Raw genomic sequence first — 22,194 nt, forward strand, 5'->3', positions numbered from 1 at the left:
CACACACACAAGAGGGTGCAGCAAACCTATAGTACACTGATGCCAATATGTGGATAAGTGGTTAAAAGGAAAGAAGAAACTTCTGATATGTTTCTAGAAAATAACTCGAGATCATAGTCCCGTAGAAAAAGAGTATAAATGAGACAGTTCCAAAAATGGATATAGCTGAAAGAAAGCATAAAGATGAGAAGGTGGTTCAGTAGGCTTAAAGCTGAACAGGGAATGAATGCTGACCAGCAACTGCTCATTTGTTTATGAGATAGGGAGAGTGAAGGAATGAGGGTTGCCAGTATTGCTACTAAAATTGTCTGACTGAAACCAAAACGGATAGGACTCAAAGGAATTTTTGAGTAAGTCAAATCCTAAATACCACATTCTATCCTAGATATCATACACACCACATTCTATTAAATTCCACCCAGAAAGAGTAGGGTTATCATTATCATTTTGATTCAGATGGCCAAATTTTGCTGCTAAAACATCCATCAATTTTGTACCCATATATTATTACTACGATAAAGAACCAAGAAGCTAGAGGAGAGTGACCTCTCTTCATAATGTAAAACAGTAATATATCTCCTAGGAGTTGCATTTTACATTATGAGAAAATATTAAGGATAGTGATGGAGCTTGCTCCACCTTTGCTCTGTGTTGCACTACCCAGGTGTTGACTTATGCTTGGACTCGCCGATAGTTCTTCGGCATGAAACTCTTAGATTTCGATCTCCATGTTTCGTATCCGGTGTTAAAATAATGAAGGATTTATTATCCCCTTAACTTAATCCATCAATTTTTTTATTATTATTTTTTATGTACCTCTCAGTCATGAAAACTTATAAACTTATTGTACATTAGTCCTATAGAGATAGGCGAAGGAAATTTTTTTCTGATTTTTATTAATTTTACACATTTTTTCCTTTTTATTTATTTCTTAAATAAACTGGAAACTCTGTTCTAAAGACCAAACATGAAATTTTTTCAAATCATTTAAGCCTTCAATAACAGTGGGAATGAAATTCATCTCCCACCAAAAGATAACTGCAAACAATCACAGCAGCACTGAATCTGCAGTGCTGATCAGAGAGTAGATATGCTAACCATTTAGACAAACTGAATAAAATTGCAAATAAACTTAAGAAGTCTAATGCACTTAGTAAAAAAAGTCAGAGCAAAATGCTTTGATTTCTGGTATGTAATGAAACACATCTAAAAAGGATCAAAGCGAAAAGGCTTTGACTTGTGCTTTGACAAAATTAATTTTTATAAAAATTAAACTTAGACAAAACTAAATGAAAATTAAGTATCTTTCTACTTCTGACATGAAGATGGTTCAAATTAATATGAATTCCTTTGCATGAAAGCAAAGGAATTCATGGTTAATATAATCAAAATTAATTCCACTATGCTTCTTCTAGCCTACCAAAATAACCAACTCTACAGAAAAGAACTATTGATTATCATCGCATCATTTTTTTCATAATGGTCTGTTTCAGCTTCAAAAACTTCATCTCTAGTTTTCATTATTTTCTGGCAAAATAATGAAAATGAAATAGACATCACTTGTAGGGTTTATAAATATTATTAATTCTCACACACACACACACACACACACACAAAATGCTCATATCCTTCATGAGCATGAGTAAACTCAAGCACACTTTTGATTTAAAAAATATCCTGTGAAACAACTTTTAAACATAAATTAAATTAAAGATATCAAGAAATTATATACTTGGTTTAATCCTTTATCCAAGTCTAAGCAAACAAGTTTGCACCTGAACTATTTTCATGACAATGGAGCAACTTGTATAAATAAGCTAAGACTTTACATTGCTTGCCTTAGTATCCCATAATGCAAAGCACATCTCCTTGCAGACATGTATAATGCTATGCATTATGGGAAAGATCACTACCTAGACCAGTTTCAACCTTTATTGAGGTCACATCAGTGGGAGCCAGACACAGATGTGCTTTGCATTATGGGATACTAAGGCAAGTGATGTGAAGTCTTAGCTTATTTATACGAGTTGCCCCAGTCCTGAAAACAGTTCAGGCACAAACTTGTTTGCTTACACTGGGATAGAGGATTAAACCAAGTATATTATTTTTCTGTGCATAAGACAATACTTTTTTCTAAAATTTTTAGACCAAAAATTGGGGGTCGTCTTATACACGGGAAGGGGTAACAGGTTGAAAGACCCATGGTTGCTGTGAGAAAACTGCCGGTACCTTGTCTCTGTGAACAGGCTTCCGCCAATCACTACCCTTTGTTAACTGTCGACTGATGTCATTAACAGCTGATTCTGAATAAAGCAATCAAATCTGAAAGCATTCATGCATCTGCAACTCGTTGGCAGGGTAAGTTAATGCATTAATAATATTTTGAGCACTAGCCTATAAAAATGTCTGAAAATAAAAAAACAATTGTCGTATTCTTCAAAATTCAAGTTAAAAGTGATCAATTACGCAAAAGAACATGGAAATAAAGCTTCAGAAAGATGCATGAATGCTTTCAGAGTTTGATTTATTTGAAATATATTATTTAAATTTTCAAATATATTTATTTGAAAATTTATTTTTATTTTGAATATATTTTGTTTCAGTCCGAAGTTTTATGACATAGGAGTAAAACTGTTGAATTTTATCCTCATAAGCTGGTGGTATTTTCTGGGCTAACTTGGTTTGTGTTCTTATGGAGAACCCTCTCCTCATGAAGATGAAAACCACCAAAATGGCCAAACTTGGAGTAGAGGCTTAAGACTTAGATTATGGAGCAGCCAAAGATTATGATATGTGTGTCAACCAAGCTTATTCAATATGAGGCAAAAAGGTTTGCAAGAGAAATGAACATTGTTGATTTCATGGGAAAGGCAAAATGGTGCTTCAACTTCATGAGGAGAGGGTTGGCCATAAGAACACAAACCAAGTTAGCCCAGAAAATACCACCAGCTTATGAGGATAAAATTCAACAGTTTTACTCCTATGTCATAAAACTTCGGACTGAAACAAAATATATTCAAAATAAAAATAAATTTTCAAATAAATATATTCAAAGCCACATACAACTGGACCCTTGCAATTCAAATGCATGTTCTTCAAGGGTCAAATGTACATGTAATTCAGTTAAGCTCAAGCATTTCTCTGTCTTCATCTGCTGTCTGGAGGAAAATAGTTGCATTTTTACCTGTAACAGAGAATATCTCCCAGTCAATATGTCACATAGTGACACATCTCCCAGCAGTGTGTATGCTGACCATAAGTCATAAACATTGCAAAAAATCATCAGGAAAGAGAGACAGTTAGATCAATCAACTAATAATGAACTCCCATTGTGTAAAAGTGAGCCTCCATAGCTCAGTCAGTATAGACAAAGCCTTTTGGTTGGAAAGACCTGGGTTTGATTCCCGTCAGTGACATAAGGAATCTTTATCTAGTCTTTTTTGACTAAAGGTAAGTTAACCAATCTCATACAGAGGTGGAGGGGTTTTCATCCCGGTAACTCGAGTTTTTCATCCCTCAAAACAGGCAAATCGGTCCAGTGAACACACACGGTTACAATTAAAAAATATACTACGGCAACAGGAAACTACCTTGCTTCTACCGAATGTTTTTGTTAAGACTTAAAGTGGCATACGAAGTTCTGCTTTTACCTCCTGCAAATAACAGTTCTAAATTCATAAACATTGTATGAAGTATATACATGGAAAAACAATATTTACAGATTTTCAGCTGACTCTCATGTGAGAGAGAGAGAGAGAGAGAGAGATTTCCAGTCTTCCATATGCTGAGGCCAACAACTAAAATGTGATGTGCATCAACTGTCAATGACCAACCCCCCCCCAGACTGAAAGGAAAGCACTATTTCTTCCTGCTCCTAAGAAAAATTCCAGAAGGTATTGCTATGTGTGTCCAAACATCTCATCTGAAGAGAATAGCACAGAGAGAGAGTAAATATACGTATGACAAATGTTGGGCACACCTATGTATCTTCTCCTAGCTGTTTTGATTTAACAAGAGGGTTAAATAAAGATTCTGACTTACCATTGCCTGATCAAGAACAATAGCCAGTTCTACAAACTTGAAAACTTCTCTTACATCTCTCTAAAGATAATTAAAAAATAATTATTATTTCTGTGAAATTTATTTTTAATAAAAACTTTAGAGATGTATAAAGGCAAATACAATTTTAATGAAATTATATTAACATAAAATGCAGTTACTAATGTAACAAATGGTTACATCTGTTACAGTAGTAACAGTAATTGGTTCAATTGAAAAAGAAAAAAAAAAACAGAAGTAAAAAAGAAAAAAAGAATTTAAACTATTTCAAAAACAAAAATTGATATTTTTGTGTTCAAAACCATAATGTTTGTCTGACCTAATACCTGTTTACCACTTGCACACTAACTGATTTTAACATTCTGAAAAAGCAAAGGCAAGAACTTAAACTAAACTCAGGTTTACAGGAAATGAGTGAAATAACCAAGTACAGAAAGATAATTATATATATATATATGTGTGTGTGTGTGTAGGAAGACTGATTTACTCTGAATGACTATAAACCGAGAAAAATGAAAACAAAGTTTATTTGCACGACTAGTTTAAGCTTGTATCAGCCTTCTTCAGGTGCACATTAAAAAAGAAATAACCAGTAAAACATAGAGGAAATAATTTTAAACATCACAGAAAGTTAGTGCACATATATTCGATGTTGAAGTCTGCGTATTCAAAACTGTTTTCTCGTTGGCTTCATTGTTGGACGCATGCATGCTTATAGCATCTCGTAAACGGCAGTATTTGATCATAGCACAATGACAGTCTGAAAGGTTATAACTCAGGTTGTTGTTGAGATGTAGGGGGTTGGAGAATGATTTATTTTGATTCTATTATCTTTCTTTCTAATTCATCGTGGCAACGGAAAATGTTATTAGACTTGTTCTATAGGACTGTACGGCTAAAGTTTTCTTCATTAGAATTGGCTGAGAACAGAACATGACTAGACAAAGCACTGGCTCGCGTTCTCCTGTAACTGAAGTCTCTCTTATGTTCTTCAATGTGTAACTCAATCAATTTCTCTGTTTGGCCAAAGTATGGTATGTCACAGTTGCACCAAATCTGGTAAACACTGGGATATTTAAGGTTGTGATGTCTAGGTTTCGGATGGCTCACTAAGGAGCAGATTTTCGGAAGAAGAGTAAATAAAGTTCTTATGTTGTATTTCCTAAGAACATTGGCCAATTTGGGTGAGACAGAGCTTATGTATGATATAGAAATATTACCTTTCATCCTATTAGTCTCTTCATTATTGCAAGCAGGTGGATTTAATAGGAATTTGTCAATTGTTTTTTTTTTTTTTTTTTTTTGTGAATAACCATTTAGTTGAAAAGCAGACCTGAGAAAATTGAGTTCTTTATTAAGTTCTATCTCATCATCAAGAAGAGAGCGAGCACTATGTCCTAGTGTAGAAATGATTCCAAACTTTTAAGGAGGATAATGATGGAATTGACTGTGGAGATATCTGTTAGTGTGGCTAGCTTTTCTGTAAATCGAGATTTTTAATTTCTCTGAGGAACGGGTCAGTTTGACATCCAAAAAAGGAAGAGAACCATTAGCTTCAAACTCAGCTGTAAATTTTATGTTCGGATGTTGATTATTTAGATGTTCTAGGAAGTTCAGGACAGATTCACATCCATGGGTCCAAATCAGGAAAATGTCATCAATATATCTTTTCCAATTCTTGGTTTTAAAGGATAAGAAGAGATGGCTTTAACTTCCATATCTTCTAAATAGAAGTACGCAAGTATAGGTAACAACGGATTACCCATTAGAAAGCCATAATTTTGTTTACAGATGGTGTCCTGAAACTTAAAGTATCCTGAGTGGATGCAATGAGTAAGTAAGGCCATGATCCGTTTAGATAATTTATCTTTGAGTAGTACAAGAACTTCGTCCGTAGGAACATTGGTAAATAAGGAGACTATATCAAAACTAGCCATGATTTCATCTTCCTTAATAATAATATCTTTTATACATGAAACAAAATCTGCGGAGTTTTTAATAAAAGACGATTTACTGGAAAAACATTTGAGAGATTTAGCCAGATATTTTAAAAGGTTATATGTCGGAGAATCAATTCCTTCTACAATAAGTCAAAGTGGGGTATTTTCCTGATGAATTTTAGGTAGTCCATATAATTGTGGAATAAGCGGATGGAGAGAACAAAGAGAAAGGCATATGTTTCTAGGTAGTTCAGAAGATTGTTGGTCCGGTTGTGGAGTTCATGGGTGGGCTCTCTCTCTCGAGGTTCAAGTAAGTGTCACTCAGTAACAATTACATCATCTTGTTATGATATTCATCAATGTTAAGAACAACTGTGGCATTGCCTTTATCTGCAGGAAGAATAATTCTATTTTTGTTGTTTTGTAACTTCTTAATAGCCTGTCATTCCGATGAAGAGATATAAGTCGTCACGTATCATAAGCAGTACTTTATACTAATGCCAGGAGTATCCTGGCATTAGTATAAAGCATAAAAATGCCATTGTTTCTATACTCAGCATTATCCCCTCTAGACTCCACTCGGCTCAGTGTTACCTGATGTTGTTCCCCCTTCTACCATTCACCTTCGACAATCTAGTTCCCTGCATTGACACACTGACTCGTTCAGAACAGCAATCTCTCCAGATGCCTAAGTCCACCTCATTCAAATGCAAGCAGTCTCTCACATACAATTCCCCTTCTGTCCTCAAACGCCCTCCAAGCATCCACATATTGCAATCCTCTCTGTCAAGTCATTTGTTCCTATCATCACAATCATCTCATCCACCCTTTCACCCCCCCCCTAATTGCTGTAGCCACACTTTCTATCGTTCCTCCAGGCAAACACTTCTCACGCATCCTATCTTGCACACCATGGATCCTTGAGTCCCCATACATTACACCTCTTACCACCCTATTCCTCGATTGCTCTGTTGCATCCCTCACTCTCTCTCTCCTCTAGCACTTTGTATTCCCTACTTATCTGCCTTCCTGACATCACTCAATCCCTGGTTCCAGTGCTTCCTCGCATTCTCCTCATTCCCTCTCTCCTACTGTTCCTATTCTCTCCTCTTCTATCATTCCCATATCTCTCTCTCTTTCTCTCTCATTCCCTCTCTTCCACTTATCCTATTCTCTCCTCTTCTATCATTCACATAACTCTCTCTCATTCCCTCTCTTCTACTGTTTCTATACTCTCCTCTTCCATCATTCCCTCTTCTACTGCTTCTATGCTCTCCTCTTCTATCATTCCCAAACCTCTTTCTCATTCTCTCCTATCATTCCCAAAACTTTCTCTCACTCCTACTCTGATTCGCCTTGCATACATCTCTTCCATTCTCCTAATCTCATCTTTCATACTTCTCATTTTGTTCATAAGACATTCCACCTCCACTTTCGGCTCATCTATCCCTCTCTGCAAGTTAGTCACTCTTACTCACCATTCATTTATCCAATCAAAACCATCTCCGTAACCACAGTAATTAATTTAATGAAATGAAAATACAGATATTTCATACTGAAAATATCTGTTTCATACTGAAAAATGCGGGTTCAAATCCCCGTGAGCATGGATGTTTGTGATTGTCTGTGAAAATAACAGTGGTGATGGTGGACAGTAGATGGCATTGATGTAGATGAGACGGTTTGTGGATGAGGCTGAGTGATGGAGACGGAGAGATGCAGAGTAGGTGCCCTCCCTCGATGAGTCTTAAGACTCCCTGGAGGTGTCAAATAATAATAATAAAAAAACAGTACATCATCAGTGCACAGAAACAAGCAAATCAAAGAAACAGAAATACGATGTATATACAACAATCAGTTTACCAATTAAAAAAATGGTTGCCTGGTGCTAGAAATTAATATATTAATAAATAAGATTAAAACTATTTTTGATGCTTACTTCGCTTGAAACAATAAAATAAAAAAAAACCATGTTAGGTGATTTCTGGCTAATTCATGTTGTTAAAGTAAGCTAAATATGGTCATGTTCAAGTTGCAAAAACAGTATATAAGTTATAGTAATATATAAAAGTGCATACTGGTAAAGTGAATAATATACTTACCCTATTGCGTGTTGGACGTATCCGAAAGTGCTTAAATCCCCATTCATGCATACCAGTATTTCCTACAAATAACACTTTACACTTCAAGTTTCAGTATTAACTATACAAAATTACTGTACTATAACTGACACATTTATTATTATGTCATTTATATGATATTACATTATAGTATACAAAATATTATTAACTGGTTTTCATGCATATACTGTAAATGTAATAATTTCAAAAATATAGATTATCAAAACATATTCAAAACTAGATTATCAGAAATTATTTAGTTTAATTTATTTTAATCTTAATAGTTTTACAATAATTCAGGCATTTACTAATCTTTAAAATGCAAAGTGATAGGCAATAGTTAAAATGTTACAAACAGTTAAAATATTTTACATATTCGCCTGAAAAGTATGAAGTTCATGAAAAGTGTTAACAATTTCAAGTTAGGGTTCCATTGTCTTCATCTTATTTTAAGAGGATTGCTTATTGAATCGATTCAGGCTTGCACATGCTTGAATTTTATTATTATTAATAATTATATTATTATAGAAGTATCTCCATGAATTTGGAAGACTCATTGCAGGAGATCCACACTAATTATTATACACACAATACCCATCCTAACATCTCCTTAATTAAACTCATTCACTGTCAGGACATTTACAACCACCCATGGCAATTCAATTCGGTTATTCATCACTCTTTGAGCAAAAAACCCATCTACACATACTTACTAACCATCAGGAGTGTCCCTACTCCTCTCACTGCTAATCATGTATTTATTGCATTTGTGTCAATCTTACAGAAACACTTCAGTAAATTATAATTTTTCTATCATTTCATCCTCTTCCTGCCTGTCTATTAGATTTTGCATAGCTTCAATATCTGTCTTCAAAGGTAGTATTCTACTGACCTATGACCACCTGGATCCTTCACACCACCACCTCCTCCCCCCCAAGAAATCTCACTGACCATACCTGTGCACAGAACCCAAGATGCAGCTGTGATTTATAAAGAGGTATAAAAACTTCCCTATCATAACAATATGTTCTACATATGTTATCTACTCATTATCACCCCAGTCACTAGCATCATCAATTTCCTACAATCCATCATCAATGTAATACGCAGCATGTAATCTTTTTCATCCTGAAATTGCATAACATTACATTTTGCAACATTAAATTGCCAACCTTTGTTGACACTAGCAATTTATTTAATTTGGTGGCTCCCACTGAAGAGACCTCAATAAAGGTCGAAACTGGTCTGGATAGTGACCCTTCCCATAATGCACAGCATTATACATGTCTGCAAGGGAGATGTGCTTTGCATTATGGGATACTAAGGAAAGCGATGTGAACTCAGTCCACCTTTGCCACGACTTGCCCCAGTCCTCAAGATACTTCAGGCACAAACTTTGTTTGCTTACACTTGGATCAAGGATTAAACTAAATACATAATTTATAGTCTAACCAAGTGAAAAATAAAATTTCCAAAATCAGATCTAACAATCTTTGACCTTGAGTTCCTTCTGTTATATGCTGCTTGAGGAAGTTGTCTTGCAACAGCACAATAAATTCATTTTCATTCTTCTCATGAGATTTCACTGCTACCCAATCAATATTGGATAATTAAAATCTCCCATTATGATTACTCTTTTCGTACCCATATTTTCTATTTGGTGATGCATTTCTTTGTCACTAACAACCGATCTGCCAGGTCTGTAACAACACACCACTGTGTATTTAATCTTGTTAGACTCCACCATCACCAGATAGCCTCAAACTCACTGCCACATGAAAAATTATTACTAGTATTATTGCAGTCATAGGTCTTCTCAACTCCAATTGGATTCAAGACTTTTGATATCATTAGCAGCATGCTCCCTCCTCTCCTGTCTATCCTTCCTAAATATACTGTATTCATTGCACTCAATGCCAGTTAGTACATCTGCTTCTACTAGCCAAGTCTCACTAATGCCTACAACATAAGGTTCCAATATATTAACAAAGGCAACAAACTCTACTCTTTTGTTTCTGATACTTTCCTAGCATTTGTGTACAGACATAATAAATTACATGCATGCTCTTGTTCATACACTTGCCTGTGGACCGCCATGCAAACAGACTGCATTTCAATGCAAAAGGGCATGAGTATTTGGAGAAACTGTTGTGTTTCTGGACAGGTGAATCTGTCAGGGTATGGACACCAAGAATTTGATGGGTGGAACTTAGCAGGGATGACCTTGTGGAAACAGTGACTTGAGAAATGAGAGGATGTACACTATACTGCACAGCGAGGTGAAGTATGAAGGGTATAATAATGGCTATAAGAATACTAGCAATTCACTGGTTTTTCTGCATTCAAATGCTGGGAACATTAAGAATAAAGGGAATGAGTTTGTGGCAATAATTAACTCAGGCTCTCCAAAGATTGCTGGTATCAGTGAAACTTGGTTAAGTGAATAAGACTTCTGACAGGGATGGAAATTGAAGGGTATAAGCATATTTCGATAGGAAGATAAACATGATGGTAAAGTGTTACTCATGTTAAGAGAAGAATTGTGTCCTGTCAGGGTGCAGACTCACAGTGGAAATAACACTAATGAAAGTATATGAGGAAAAATTGATGTGTATAAGCAAAAGATTTAGTGAGATGTTGATACAGAACAGAGAATATAGATGGTGATGAGCAGGAAATGTTTAGGCAAATTAGTTTGGAATGTGCAAAGAAAGTGATCATTATGGGAGCTTCAACTATAGCAATATAAACTGGTCAGAGGAGGTGGCATTCACTACTAAAGGAAATGAATTTTTGGATGTCTCAAGGAACAACTGTCTTTAGCAATATGTGGTGGAGAGACATGAGGATCGAGAATTTTGGATTTAGTCACAGCATCAGAGGATCTGACTGCAACAGTGATGTCATATTTGCCTGCAGCTGGTGAGAGTAATTATCAAGAATTAATTTATTCACTTATCAAGGAAGAAGTAATATATGTGTGGACTTAGAAGAGAGGGGGGGGGTCAGTTGTGCATGGCAGATACTTAAGAAAAACTGTTGATAGCTATGATAGATTGTGTACCAAAGAGCGAAGGAAATAATTTGCTCTCCATCTCTCTCTTTATATGGAAGACATATAAAGAGAGAGGTGGAGAGCAGTTGCATGAAGAATATAAAGCTAAGGCTAGAAAAGTGACTATGATTGCAAGGAAAGAAAAATTAGAATATGATAGTTGACTAGCACTACAATCCGAGGAGAATCCCAAGGAGTCTTTTTTCATTATGTGGGGAATAGGAGCAAAAATGATTGTAGATGGATTACCTGGCTGGATGTAGATGGGAATCTGGTGACCAATGCATATGACATAGTAGAGCTATTTAATGACTACTTTATTAGAGTGTTCCTACCAAGAGTCTAAATCTGTAAGGCAAGGGGACTAGATGGAATCTCACCACGTGTTTTAAGGGAATGTGCTGTGGAACTGACTATCCCATTAACTTGGTTTTATAATGAAAGTCTTGCAAAAGGACAGATTCCTGGAGAGTGGAAGGGTAAGATAGTGCCATTGTATAAAGGTGGTAATAGAATGGAGGTATCAAACTATAGACCTACTTGTATTTCATCTGCCATTGCTAAGATTTTGGAGAAATTGGTAAGAATTTGTACAGAATTGGGAAGATGAGAACAATATTATTTATGCAGGCCAGTAGCATAGATTTGTTAAGGGGCAGTCTTGTTTGGTTTATTCACATTTGACAGGGTGCTACATGAAAAGTTGGTTTTTAAGTTGTAACATCAGGTTAGTGGATCAGATTGGTACCTTGCTTTCTGATGGATGAAAGAGTTGTATATGGGAGAGCAGTATCAGGGAGCATTAAGATTACAAATGGAGTTCCACAAAGTTCAGTACTAGGACCACTGCTGTTCAGTCTTTATTTCAATGATATTCTCACTAGACCACAGGGGGATATTCAGTTTTTTGCAGATGATGTGAAGCTTGGGAGGGTTATTAGTAATGGTGCTGATTTTTCTGCTCTTTAAGGGGATTAGAATAAACTGGAAAGGTGTGTACATGAATGATGATGTAAGATTGATGCAATTAATTATAAGGTTTTGAAATTTGGGGACAACAGATGGGATGTTACATACTCACTTGGTTGAGTTATAATGGAAGAAATGTAGAAAGTAAGGGATACTGGGGTGATTACAGATAGAAATCTGAAGTTCAGAGGACATATTGCAAAGGTTGTGAAGATATCTCAGAGAATAGTTGCAATACTGAGGACACTGACCATTATGTATGAAGTTTTGTATGAAGCCTCATGTATGAAGCTTTGATCAGACCACATCTGAATCAGATCTGGTCACTGAGATTTAAAGTGGATGAAGTAACCTCGGAGAGCATGCAGAGATGGGTAACAAAAATATCAGAACTGTACAATATTGATTTTGATGACAGACTGAGAGCATGCAAACTGCAGAGCTTGGTGGATAGAAGGCAATAGAGGATATGATGGAAACATTTAAGTTGTTGAAGGGCTAGTGTCAGTTTCACATGGTAGAATGAGGGAGAATGATCAAGGACAAGGTGCCATCCCAGTTACAAAAGGAAATAGTAAGTAAAAGGATAAGAAGTAAGTATTTTTTGCATGGAGAGTGGTAGAAGCATGGAATGCATTGCCTTAGAGGGACGAAAGTGCAAACAGTAAATGAGGATTAGTATCATAGACTTTGTGTTGACTTTTCACAATGAGTCTTGTGACTCCACAGAGATCAAGAAGATAATATTTTAATAATTATAATTCATGAGGTGAAGTACTTGGGAAGAAAAATAAATATTAAAAAGAAAAACATTAAAAGGAACAAAGATATAAAATATGAAATGAAATGAAAACAAGCAGTATGCATACTATTCTTTAGAAAAAAACAAATGAAACAGAAAAAATATACAAAAACAAAAGAAATATAGCTAAAACAATAGAAACAAAGCTCACCAAACAAACATTGATCTGGACTTAAAAAAGTTGTGTTTGCAGAAACAAGAATAGTCTCTTGATGAAGAAACTAATTATTTTACTATAATAAATTTAGTTTAATCCTTTATCCAAGTGTAAGCAAACAAAGTTTGCACCTGAAAACATCTTCAGGACTGAGGTAAGGTGGTGTAACACCAGGCAACTCCGAGCAAAGGTGGACCAAGCTCTCACCACTCCTTGTCTCAGTATCTCCCATAATGCAAAGCACATCTCCTTGTGGACATGTATACTGCTATGCATTAGGGGAAGGGCCACTACCCAGACCGGTTTCGACTTTATTGAGGTTTCGTCAGTGGGAGGCAGACCCAAACATGGAGAGGCAGAAACAATAGGAGAGATCATATTTACCTATACGAGTTGCCAACAGGTTTACCACCTTATTATTTTACTTTGTGACCACGTGGTTAGCCTAGTGGCTATGTGCTTCACAACCATATGCCTGACGAAGGAGTGTCCTAGGTTCGATTCCCGTCAACAACGTGAGGAACTTAAGGATCTTTCTCAGCCATAGTCAAGTTAGCCGGTCTTGGATTAGTGGCAGAATCATTTTTAATATGATTCTGTCACTAATGCCATCTATTTGGGCCTCTAATTTTTCTCAGAACTTTCATATCTGTGGTCTCTAATCTTTGATCAAGTGTTTTATTACTAATCCAACTATCAATTCCATAGCTAAAAACTAGTTTGAACCTGTCCTGTATACTGCTAGTTTACTGTTTTGGCTAATTTCTCTCTTACTTCATATAAAAATTATTCAAGTGGCTCCCCACTATACCAGCTTTGCTTATTCTGTTGACAATTTCCATATTTAATTTGTCATCTTGACTAGAAACTGTGCCTAAACAGCCAGAAATGGTGTAGTGGTTCTATAGATTTTCCAGTGAGAATGCAGCTGAAGATTTCCATGTCCTTGTTTACAACAGTTATTAAATTTAGTTAGAGAATTCTAGAAACTTGCACTGGATATATTTAGGAGTAAAACAACTTGTGCATAAAGCAAAGAGTTAAGTGTGATATCTCTGTTTCTAATATCAGTTTAATGCAACTTTCTTTCATAAAGTGATACATATAGATAATGAAATGGAATGGAGACAGTGTGTGTGCCCTTGTTTCATACCATTTAACATCAAACCATCTTCCTGCATTTCCTTCAATCCTAAGTGTAACTTAAAACTTAAATATAGACTATGTATTGCTCAAAGTATAATGTTCCATTTATCCTATATAATTGGTACCATTTTGAAAAGCTTAATCTGTGCACCCTGTCATATGTCTTTTCCAGATCTACAAAACTAAAGTACAGATCCGTGTCATGTTCCAATGATTTCTCAACTATTTGTCTTAAAATGAAAATCTGATCTAGATAAATTCCTCTATAATTTTCAGATTCAGCTTTATTTTCCTTTTTATAGATGGGAACTATGAACCTCTACTCCAATCAATCTGGAATTCAACCTTCTGACAAGACCCTCTGAATTATGCAAACTTTTACCTCCATATTTAAGTATTTCTGGTTGAATATCATCTAATTTAGATATCTATCCACATTTCAGGATTTTGATGGCTTTTTCTACCTCAAGTATTGATAAGGAGACCTGTTTGTATTCCTCTTGATTATTTTGAACTACTCTTCTATCACTGCTTGTTCGTTGAACAAAGTTTCAAAATAGTTACTTTGAAAGACTGTTAAGCCTGTTCCAGATATCCAGAATATCCTTATAATCACTTTTCATGTCACCTGTATCGGGGACCGCATGGTTTTGTGAAGGGTAGGTCATGCCTCAGTGACTTGCTCACGTATTATAACACAGTGACGGCTGAACTGGATAAGGGTAATGGGTTTACAGTGATTCTACTGGACCTTTGACAGTGATTCTAAGGCCTTTGACAGGATTCCACATGGAATTCTAATCAGTAAATTGCAGCATATGGGGATGGACATAGGGTTGGTGAGATGGATAGGAGGGTGGTTGAAGGAGAGATATCAGAGAGTGGTTTACTCAGGAGTAGAGTCCACAAGATGGCCTGTGACTAGTGGTGTGCCACAAGGATCTGTTCTTGGACCACTGCTGTTTAATTTGTTCATAAATGATATAGGAAAGGATCTGAGAGGAACAGTTCATTTGTTTGCGGATGATGCGAAGTTGGGTAGGGCAATAGTGAATGCAGATGCCGTCAAAATTTTGCAGGATGATTTGGATAGATTGGAGGTCTGGGCTAAGGAGAATGGATGTCAATTTAATGTGGCAAAATGTAAGGTTATGCATTTTGGGGTGAAAAGATTGGCGGCAGTTTACTGCATTGGTGGAACCGTGCTCCAGGAAATTGATGAGGCACGAGATTTAGGAGTGTTGGTGGATAAGGAATTGAAATTTAGGGGATACATTGCAAAAGTGGCCAAATCAGCTCATCAAATCACTTGGTTGCTGAAGAATACGTTGACAAGCAGAGACAAGCAGGTTATTGTTCCTCTGTATCGAGCCTTGATAGGACCCCTTCTCGACTACTGTGCTCAGATTTGGTCACCTAGGTTTCTTCTTGATGGGGAGGAGGTGGAGAGGATCCAGAGGAGAGTGACCAAGATGATAGCAGGTCTGTGGAATGAACCTTATGAGAACAGGTTGAGGATTTGTGGGTTGCAAAAATTGGTTGATAGGCGGAGGAGGGGAGATATGATTGAGACATTCAAATTACTGAAGGGTTTCTATAAAATTAATTCAGAAGATATTTTTGAGAACAGGGCTGGTTGTGGGAGGACTAGGGGACATCCATGGAAACTGGGCAAAAGTGTGGTTAGTAAAGGTGTTAGAGCTGGGTTCTTTACTTTTAGAGTAGTGAATGAGTGGAATGCACTCCCTGAGTCTGTGGCGGATGCTGTGACAGTGAATGAGTTTAAGGCGCGGTATGATAGATACTGTATGAATGTCGAATAGGTGTGATGAATATGATTTGGGGCCTCCCTCGATGAGTCTAATGACTCCCTGGAGTTGCCCGTAACAATAGTAATAATAATAGTAATAATCACTTTTCATGTCACCTTTATCTTCTTTGATTCCAGTACTCCACTCTATTTCTAAGCTTTTTTTTGATAGTGTCCAGAACATTTTGCCACTTTCTTGATATTTATTGTATGTTTTATCATTAATTTAATATTTCTTTTGCACTGGATAGCTCTGACAAATGAAATATGCACTCAAAACTATGAATGAGATGTCGAGTGTTGCAATTAAGCATGCTATCTATTTATTATCATTACTATTATTATTACACCCTTCATGAAATCAGAAGACTCATCGTGGGAGGTTCATTCAACTGACAACAGATCTATCATACTGAATCTTAAACTCCTTAAGACTCCCTGCATTAATAACATATTCTTCCAGTAATGCATTCCATTCACTGACAATTCTGCATGTAAAAATTCTACTCCTCACACCCTTTTTCACCACACTCTCACATAACTTCCAGGGATGGCCTCTGGTTCTTTCCTCTAGCCTTTGACTCTTCTTAATAATCCTCTCTGGATTAATCCACTAAAATTGTTCTCACTTAAATATTATGTCACCTCTTTCTATCCACTTCTATCCACCAAATTCTGCAATCCACATTTCTTCACACACTCTCTCTCTTTCTCCATAGCTACCTTTCCATAAGAGAATAATATTCTCTTAGTAACTCTTCTGTGGATCCTCTCCAATGTTTCCACATCACTGAAAACCAGATGACCAAATCTGAACACAATAGTCCAAGTGCAGTCTGACCAGTGTTTTATACAGTGCACAACCACTTCCTTATCCCTACATGTTAGAGTGCTTCTTATCATAGAAGCACTATGGTGTACATCATTTACAACACTTGCAATATGTCCTCTAAACTTCAGTCTACTGTCTGCTATCACTCCCAAATCTCAAATCCCATCCACTTCCGGCAATGCAGCAGCATCATCAATATAGTACACAGCCTTATATTTCTGCACTCCAAAATGTAACACCTTGCACTTACTAATATTAAAACTACATCCCCACTCCTTTGTATAAGTGAAATTCAAATCTTCTGAAGGGAATCATCAGCAAACAAATGAAGATCCCGCAGTCAGTCCACATGATATATCATTTATGAAAAGTTAAAAAGCAGGGCCCAAGAACAGAACCCTGGGTCATGCCACTGGTTACTTCTTTATGAGACATTGCTCCATCATACACAACTGGATGGTATTGTTCAGAGAATCAATTTCCAATCTATCAAACCGATATCAACTTATCATGTGGTAATCAATCAAATGCTTTTGAAAAGCACGAGAATATCATTCTATATGATTCTCCCTCATCTAACACACTTATCACCCTTTCATAAAATGCAAGTGAAGTGCTAAAAATCACCTATCCTTCACAAATCCATGCTGACCATCATAAAGAATGCTATGCCCATCAACCCAATCCTGTATTCCATTCCTGACCAATCTCTCCAACACCATGACTACAACCACAGTTATACAGACTAGTCTATAATTGGAAACTTCTGTCCTAGAAGCATGTTTGTAGAGCAGTGGTTCTCAAACTTTTTTGTCTGGCGGCACACTAAAATCAATAAATAAATTTCATGGCACCCCTAGTATTATTTGCTTTTTATAGAGAGTAAAGTGCTGATTAATTGATTCTGAAAGACTCGCATATATAACCCATAAATAAATTGACAGTGCAGATAATAAAGTTATGAAGGAAAGCGTGTTTAAAAGAAAACAGATTTTATTTAAACTAAATTGGTTTATTTTCAAACAACCCAAAAACATACAAAACAAAAGCTATTATAAAGGTTCAGATAATAAAATATGAACTTAATGTGAAATATGTGCCTGGTGTTGTTTGCATATTTCTTTGACATAAGCTCACCTCATTTTCAAGGGCCTTTAGTCTTTCTCTCTTCTTTGTTTTAATATTTACGAGTGCAGAAAAACCCAGTTCACACAAATAAGATGTAGAAAATTGCAATAAGATGTTAAGTGCTTTGAATCCTATATTGGGGTACTTCTTCATAGTTGTTATCCAAAATGAATTCAGACACATTTCTGAATGCTTCAATCTCAACGTACGATCGTTACTTATATCAATTAATTCTTCGGCTTCTATAAGACAACTCACTCATTGCCGATGTTGACTCTACAAATGGATTTCGAATCCAATCGTATAAATTGACTGAAATGTCTGGAAAATAATGGTCAATTTTTTCTTCTAACGATGTTAAATGACTGTAAATAAGCTTTTGCAGATCAATGTTCTTACATTTTCTGGAGGCAACTTTAAGGAACATTTCTACATTGTTGGTGCTTAATTTTGTCTTCCGCATTTTTATTTTATCTTTAAAAGCTTTAATTTTATCTGTAGATGTCAAAATATTCTCATTTCTTTCTTGCATGTTGGAGTTCAGCTTGTTCAGATGATCGAATATGTCTGTTAAATAGGCTAGTTTGGAACACCAAAAATCATCTTGTAATAATTTATAGAATTCTGGTTAGTCTTCATTTTGGAAAAACATTAATATTTCTTCTTTAAGTTCAAAAAAACGATCCAATACGCGACCTTTTGAAAGCCATCTTACTTCGGTATGAAGAAGAAGATTCTTGTAATGAGATTGCATCTCTTCACATAGTCCTGCAAATATTCTAGATTTTAATGGTCTGGCCTTGATATAATTAACCATCTGAATGATTTGTTCTAATACACTTTTTAATTCCAAGCCTATTGTCTTTGCCACCAATGATTCACAATGAATGAAGCAATGAGTCGTTATAATGTTGTCATTTTCTTTTCTAGCAAAGGAAACAAACCCTTTTGTAATTCCAACCATAGAAGGTGCACCATCTGTACATATACCCACACAAGTTTTCCAAGATAGACCATTTGTATTAAAATATGTGTTCATTATATCAAAAAACATCTTTTCCCGTCGTAGTTTTTTCAAATTCCTTGCAGCATAGAAATTCTTCGATAATATTATTATCTTCAATGAATCGAGTAAAAACAAGTAAGTGTGCTTTACCACCGATATCAGTTGACTCATCTAACTGCAAACTGAAAAATTTTGATTCGATTATTTTGGTTATAACTGACTTTTCAATATCGACTGACAGATCATTAATATGTCTACTCATAGTATCATTTGATAATGGGATCTTCTTTATTTCTTCTTCTGCCTCAGTACCAAAAATTGTTCTCACAATTGCTGAACAGGCCGGAAGAATCAAGGTTTCGCCGATAGTATGAGGCTTCATTTCCTTCGCAATTATGTCAGCGACTAAATAACTCGCTTCTTGAACTCGGTCAGAAATTGTAAACTTTCTTACAAAACTTTTACTTTGTTTTTCTTGTAATCTTATTAACTCTTTGAAATATTCAGGATTTTTATTCGACAAGTTGTCATGTTTTGTGGACAAATGTCGCAATAATTTGCTAGGAACTAGGAACCATAGCCTCATTTGATAGAACCCAACCACACAAAATACACTTAGGTCTGGGAATTAATTTATCACCACACCACGTAAATCCCATTTTTAGATAGCTCTCTTGATATAAACGAGTTTTTACATTCTTTTTCATTGTTCCCTTTTTACATGAACTTTTTCTTTCTGTTTCTGTTGTTTCATTAGTGCTTTTTTTTGTTGCTGAACGTTAAAAATAGTCAAATCTTCATTAATGCAAGTATCAGTTTTTGATAATTTATTAGTGTGAATTGGTTCGTTAGCTTTGCTACAAGTAAACATTTCTTGATCGTCAGAATCTTCACTTCTTTTTTTAAGGAAAAAATTATTCATGATTTTGAAGGGCATATGTAACTTTAATATTTTATTTTAAAATTTATTTCAAGTATATAATTTTTTTTCCAGATGGAAAAAGGAAAAAACATTTGTTTACGATGTCTCTCGTTATAGTTGGAATATATAACAATAAGAAAAACCTCTACTCACTGAATTTAACGACTTTAATATTTCTTCCTTAATCGATGAGAATAATTCGTTTATTCTCACTGATGACAAAAGACTCATGATTTTTGTTTAGGGGAAATGATCATGTATAATACTTGTCACACTGAACAGAGAAATACTAAAACAGACAGCGGGATAACTAACCATTCATTAGTTCATTTTCCCCAGTATTTATGTGCCGTCACATATCTAGTTACTACGACACGTGGTGATCTAATGAAATCCCAGGATATAATATAAGAGTGATACAAAAAATGATAATTTTTATATACGCTTCACCCATTAAAATCAAAATATATATTTTTTTTGTTTTTGATTTAGTTATTTGTGGCAAATGAATATTTTGCTTTTTTCAAATAAACGATTCAAAATTTCATGGCACCCTTGTGGCACCCAGTTTGAGAACCACTGTTGTAGAGCAATATTATTTGGCCTTCTTTCCACTCTGTTTAGGAACCTTACCCACTACATGACTTTCCTTAAATAACCTGGTCAAGGGTATAGCTAACTGTTGTGCACATTCCTTAAGAATATGTGCACTAGATATATTTAGGAGTAAAACAATTTTTGCATAAAGCAAAGTTTAATGCAACTTTCTTTCATAATGTGATACATATAAATGATGAAAAGGAATAGAGACAGTGTGTGTGTGTGTGTGTGCCCTTGTTTCATACCATTTAACATCAAACCATTTTCCTGCATTTCCTTCAATTCTAAGTGTAACTTAAAACTTAAATATAGACTATGTATTGCTCAACAACTGATACACCTCTGATTCTTTCACTTCCAATTCTCTTAATACTGCATGGCATCCTTTACACCAGTATGTTATATAATGATAATGTGCTCATTCAATAATTCCACTATATCCTTTGCAATGGTCACTCTGCTGCCATGACTATCCAACAGTGTCGACCTGCCATAATTATTCTTTCTCTTGCTTACTATATAGAAGAAGAATGAATTCCTTTGAATTAACCTCACCTGTTTGAATTACAAAACAGGTGATTACATCCGATAATAATAATACATGCATATCTCAACCAAGAGAACAGAACTAACTTATTTGAATGAGCTCAATTAAGAATTATATAATGAAAAAAAAAAAAAAAAAAAAAAAAAAAAAAAAAAAAAAAAAAAGAATCATCATCACAGGTTTCAAAACCCACATTAGTCAGTGGGTCATATTCCTCACCTTTCATATGTTTATACATATGGCATTTATAAAAAAAAAAAAATTGCACTGATCACTCCAGTTTTAAAATTTTAACTTTCTAACACATCAAATATCACTTTTATTTTTATCAAAGTTACTCTTTTTTGTTCAGGTCTCTCAACAATTCTATCATCATCATCAAGTTCCTGACATCTACCCTCAGGGGAGAGGTACAGGATATTATTATTATTATTATAATCATCAGTCATACTTTCTCTTAAACTCATTCACACTGGATGCACTCACTACTTCAACAGGCAAATTGTGCCCTTCACCCACTTAACTGCACATAAAGTTAACTTCTGTGGATGCCCCATTGTTTTCTCCCCGTCTTCCATATAACAAAAAATTTCATAAGTTCATAATCCTCTTCAGAAGTTTATAGACTGCTATCATATCAACCCCTCTTTCTCTTCTTGTAATTTGCATTCCATAATCCTGATATCATCTGTGTTACTCTTCTTCACCTTTTCCACAGCTTCTCTATCCCCCCCCTCCAAACCCAGGAGATCAAATTATGAGGATAAGGAAGTCATTTTGCCTCTTTACAAAACCTTGATATGACTGCATCTGGACAACTTACATGTCAATATTTGTATCAACAATGCAATTATCCTCTGAGATGCATTTGCCATTTTTGAAATGATCTTTGAGCTTCAGTTTCCTATCCATCATAATTCTAAGATCAGATCCCTAGCCTCATCATTTTTTTGTAACACCTCACCAACGTAATGAGCCACCAAAAATCATATCATGCGAAAGTGGATAACCTTACACTTACTAACATTGAACTGACAGCCGTTATCATTTGCCCCCACTGATCTTGGTTATTCAAATCAATCTGTAAGCACTGTATATCAG

The 22,194-nt window shown here is 35.4% G+C and overlaps 1 protein-coding gene across 1 annotated transcript in view; it reads right to left on the reverse strand.

Moving 5' to 3' along the window:
- The window catches only part of LOC150105449 (disintegrin and metalloproteinase domain-containing protein 11-like), a 602,139-nt gene that overhangs the window by 457,213 nt on the left and 122,732 nt on the right, over positions 1–22,194 (reverse strand). The window contains exons 8-9 of the mRNA XM_090393967.1: positions 8,102–8,163; positions 4,042–4,101 (exon numbers count right to left, since the gene is read on the reverse strand). Of these exons, the coding sequence (XP_090250093.1) occupies positions 4,042–4,101; positions 8,102–8,163 (122 nt within the window). The remainder of the gene's footprint in view (positions 1–4,041; positions 4,102–8,101; positions 8,164–22,194) is intronic.

Source organism: Typopeltis vanoorti, chromosome 6, assembly GCF_054136105.1.
Source record: "Typopeltis vanoorti isolate ZY-2024b chromosome 6, IOZ_Tvanoo_1.0, whole genome shotgun sequence".
Classification (NCBI taxonomy): Eukaryota; Metazoa; Arthropoda; class Arachnida; order Uropygi; family Thelyphonidae; genus Typopeltis; species Typopeltis vanoorti.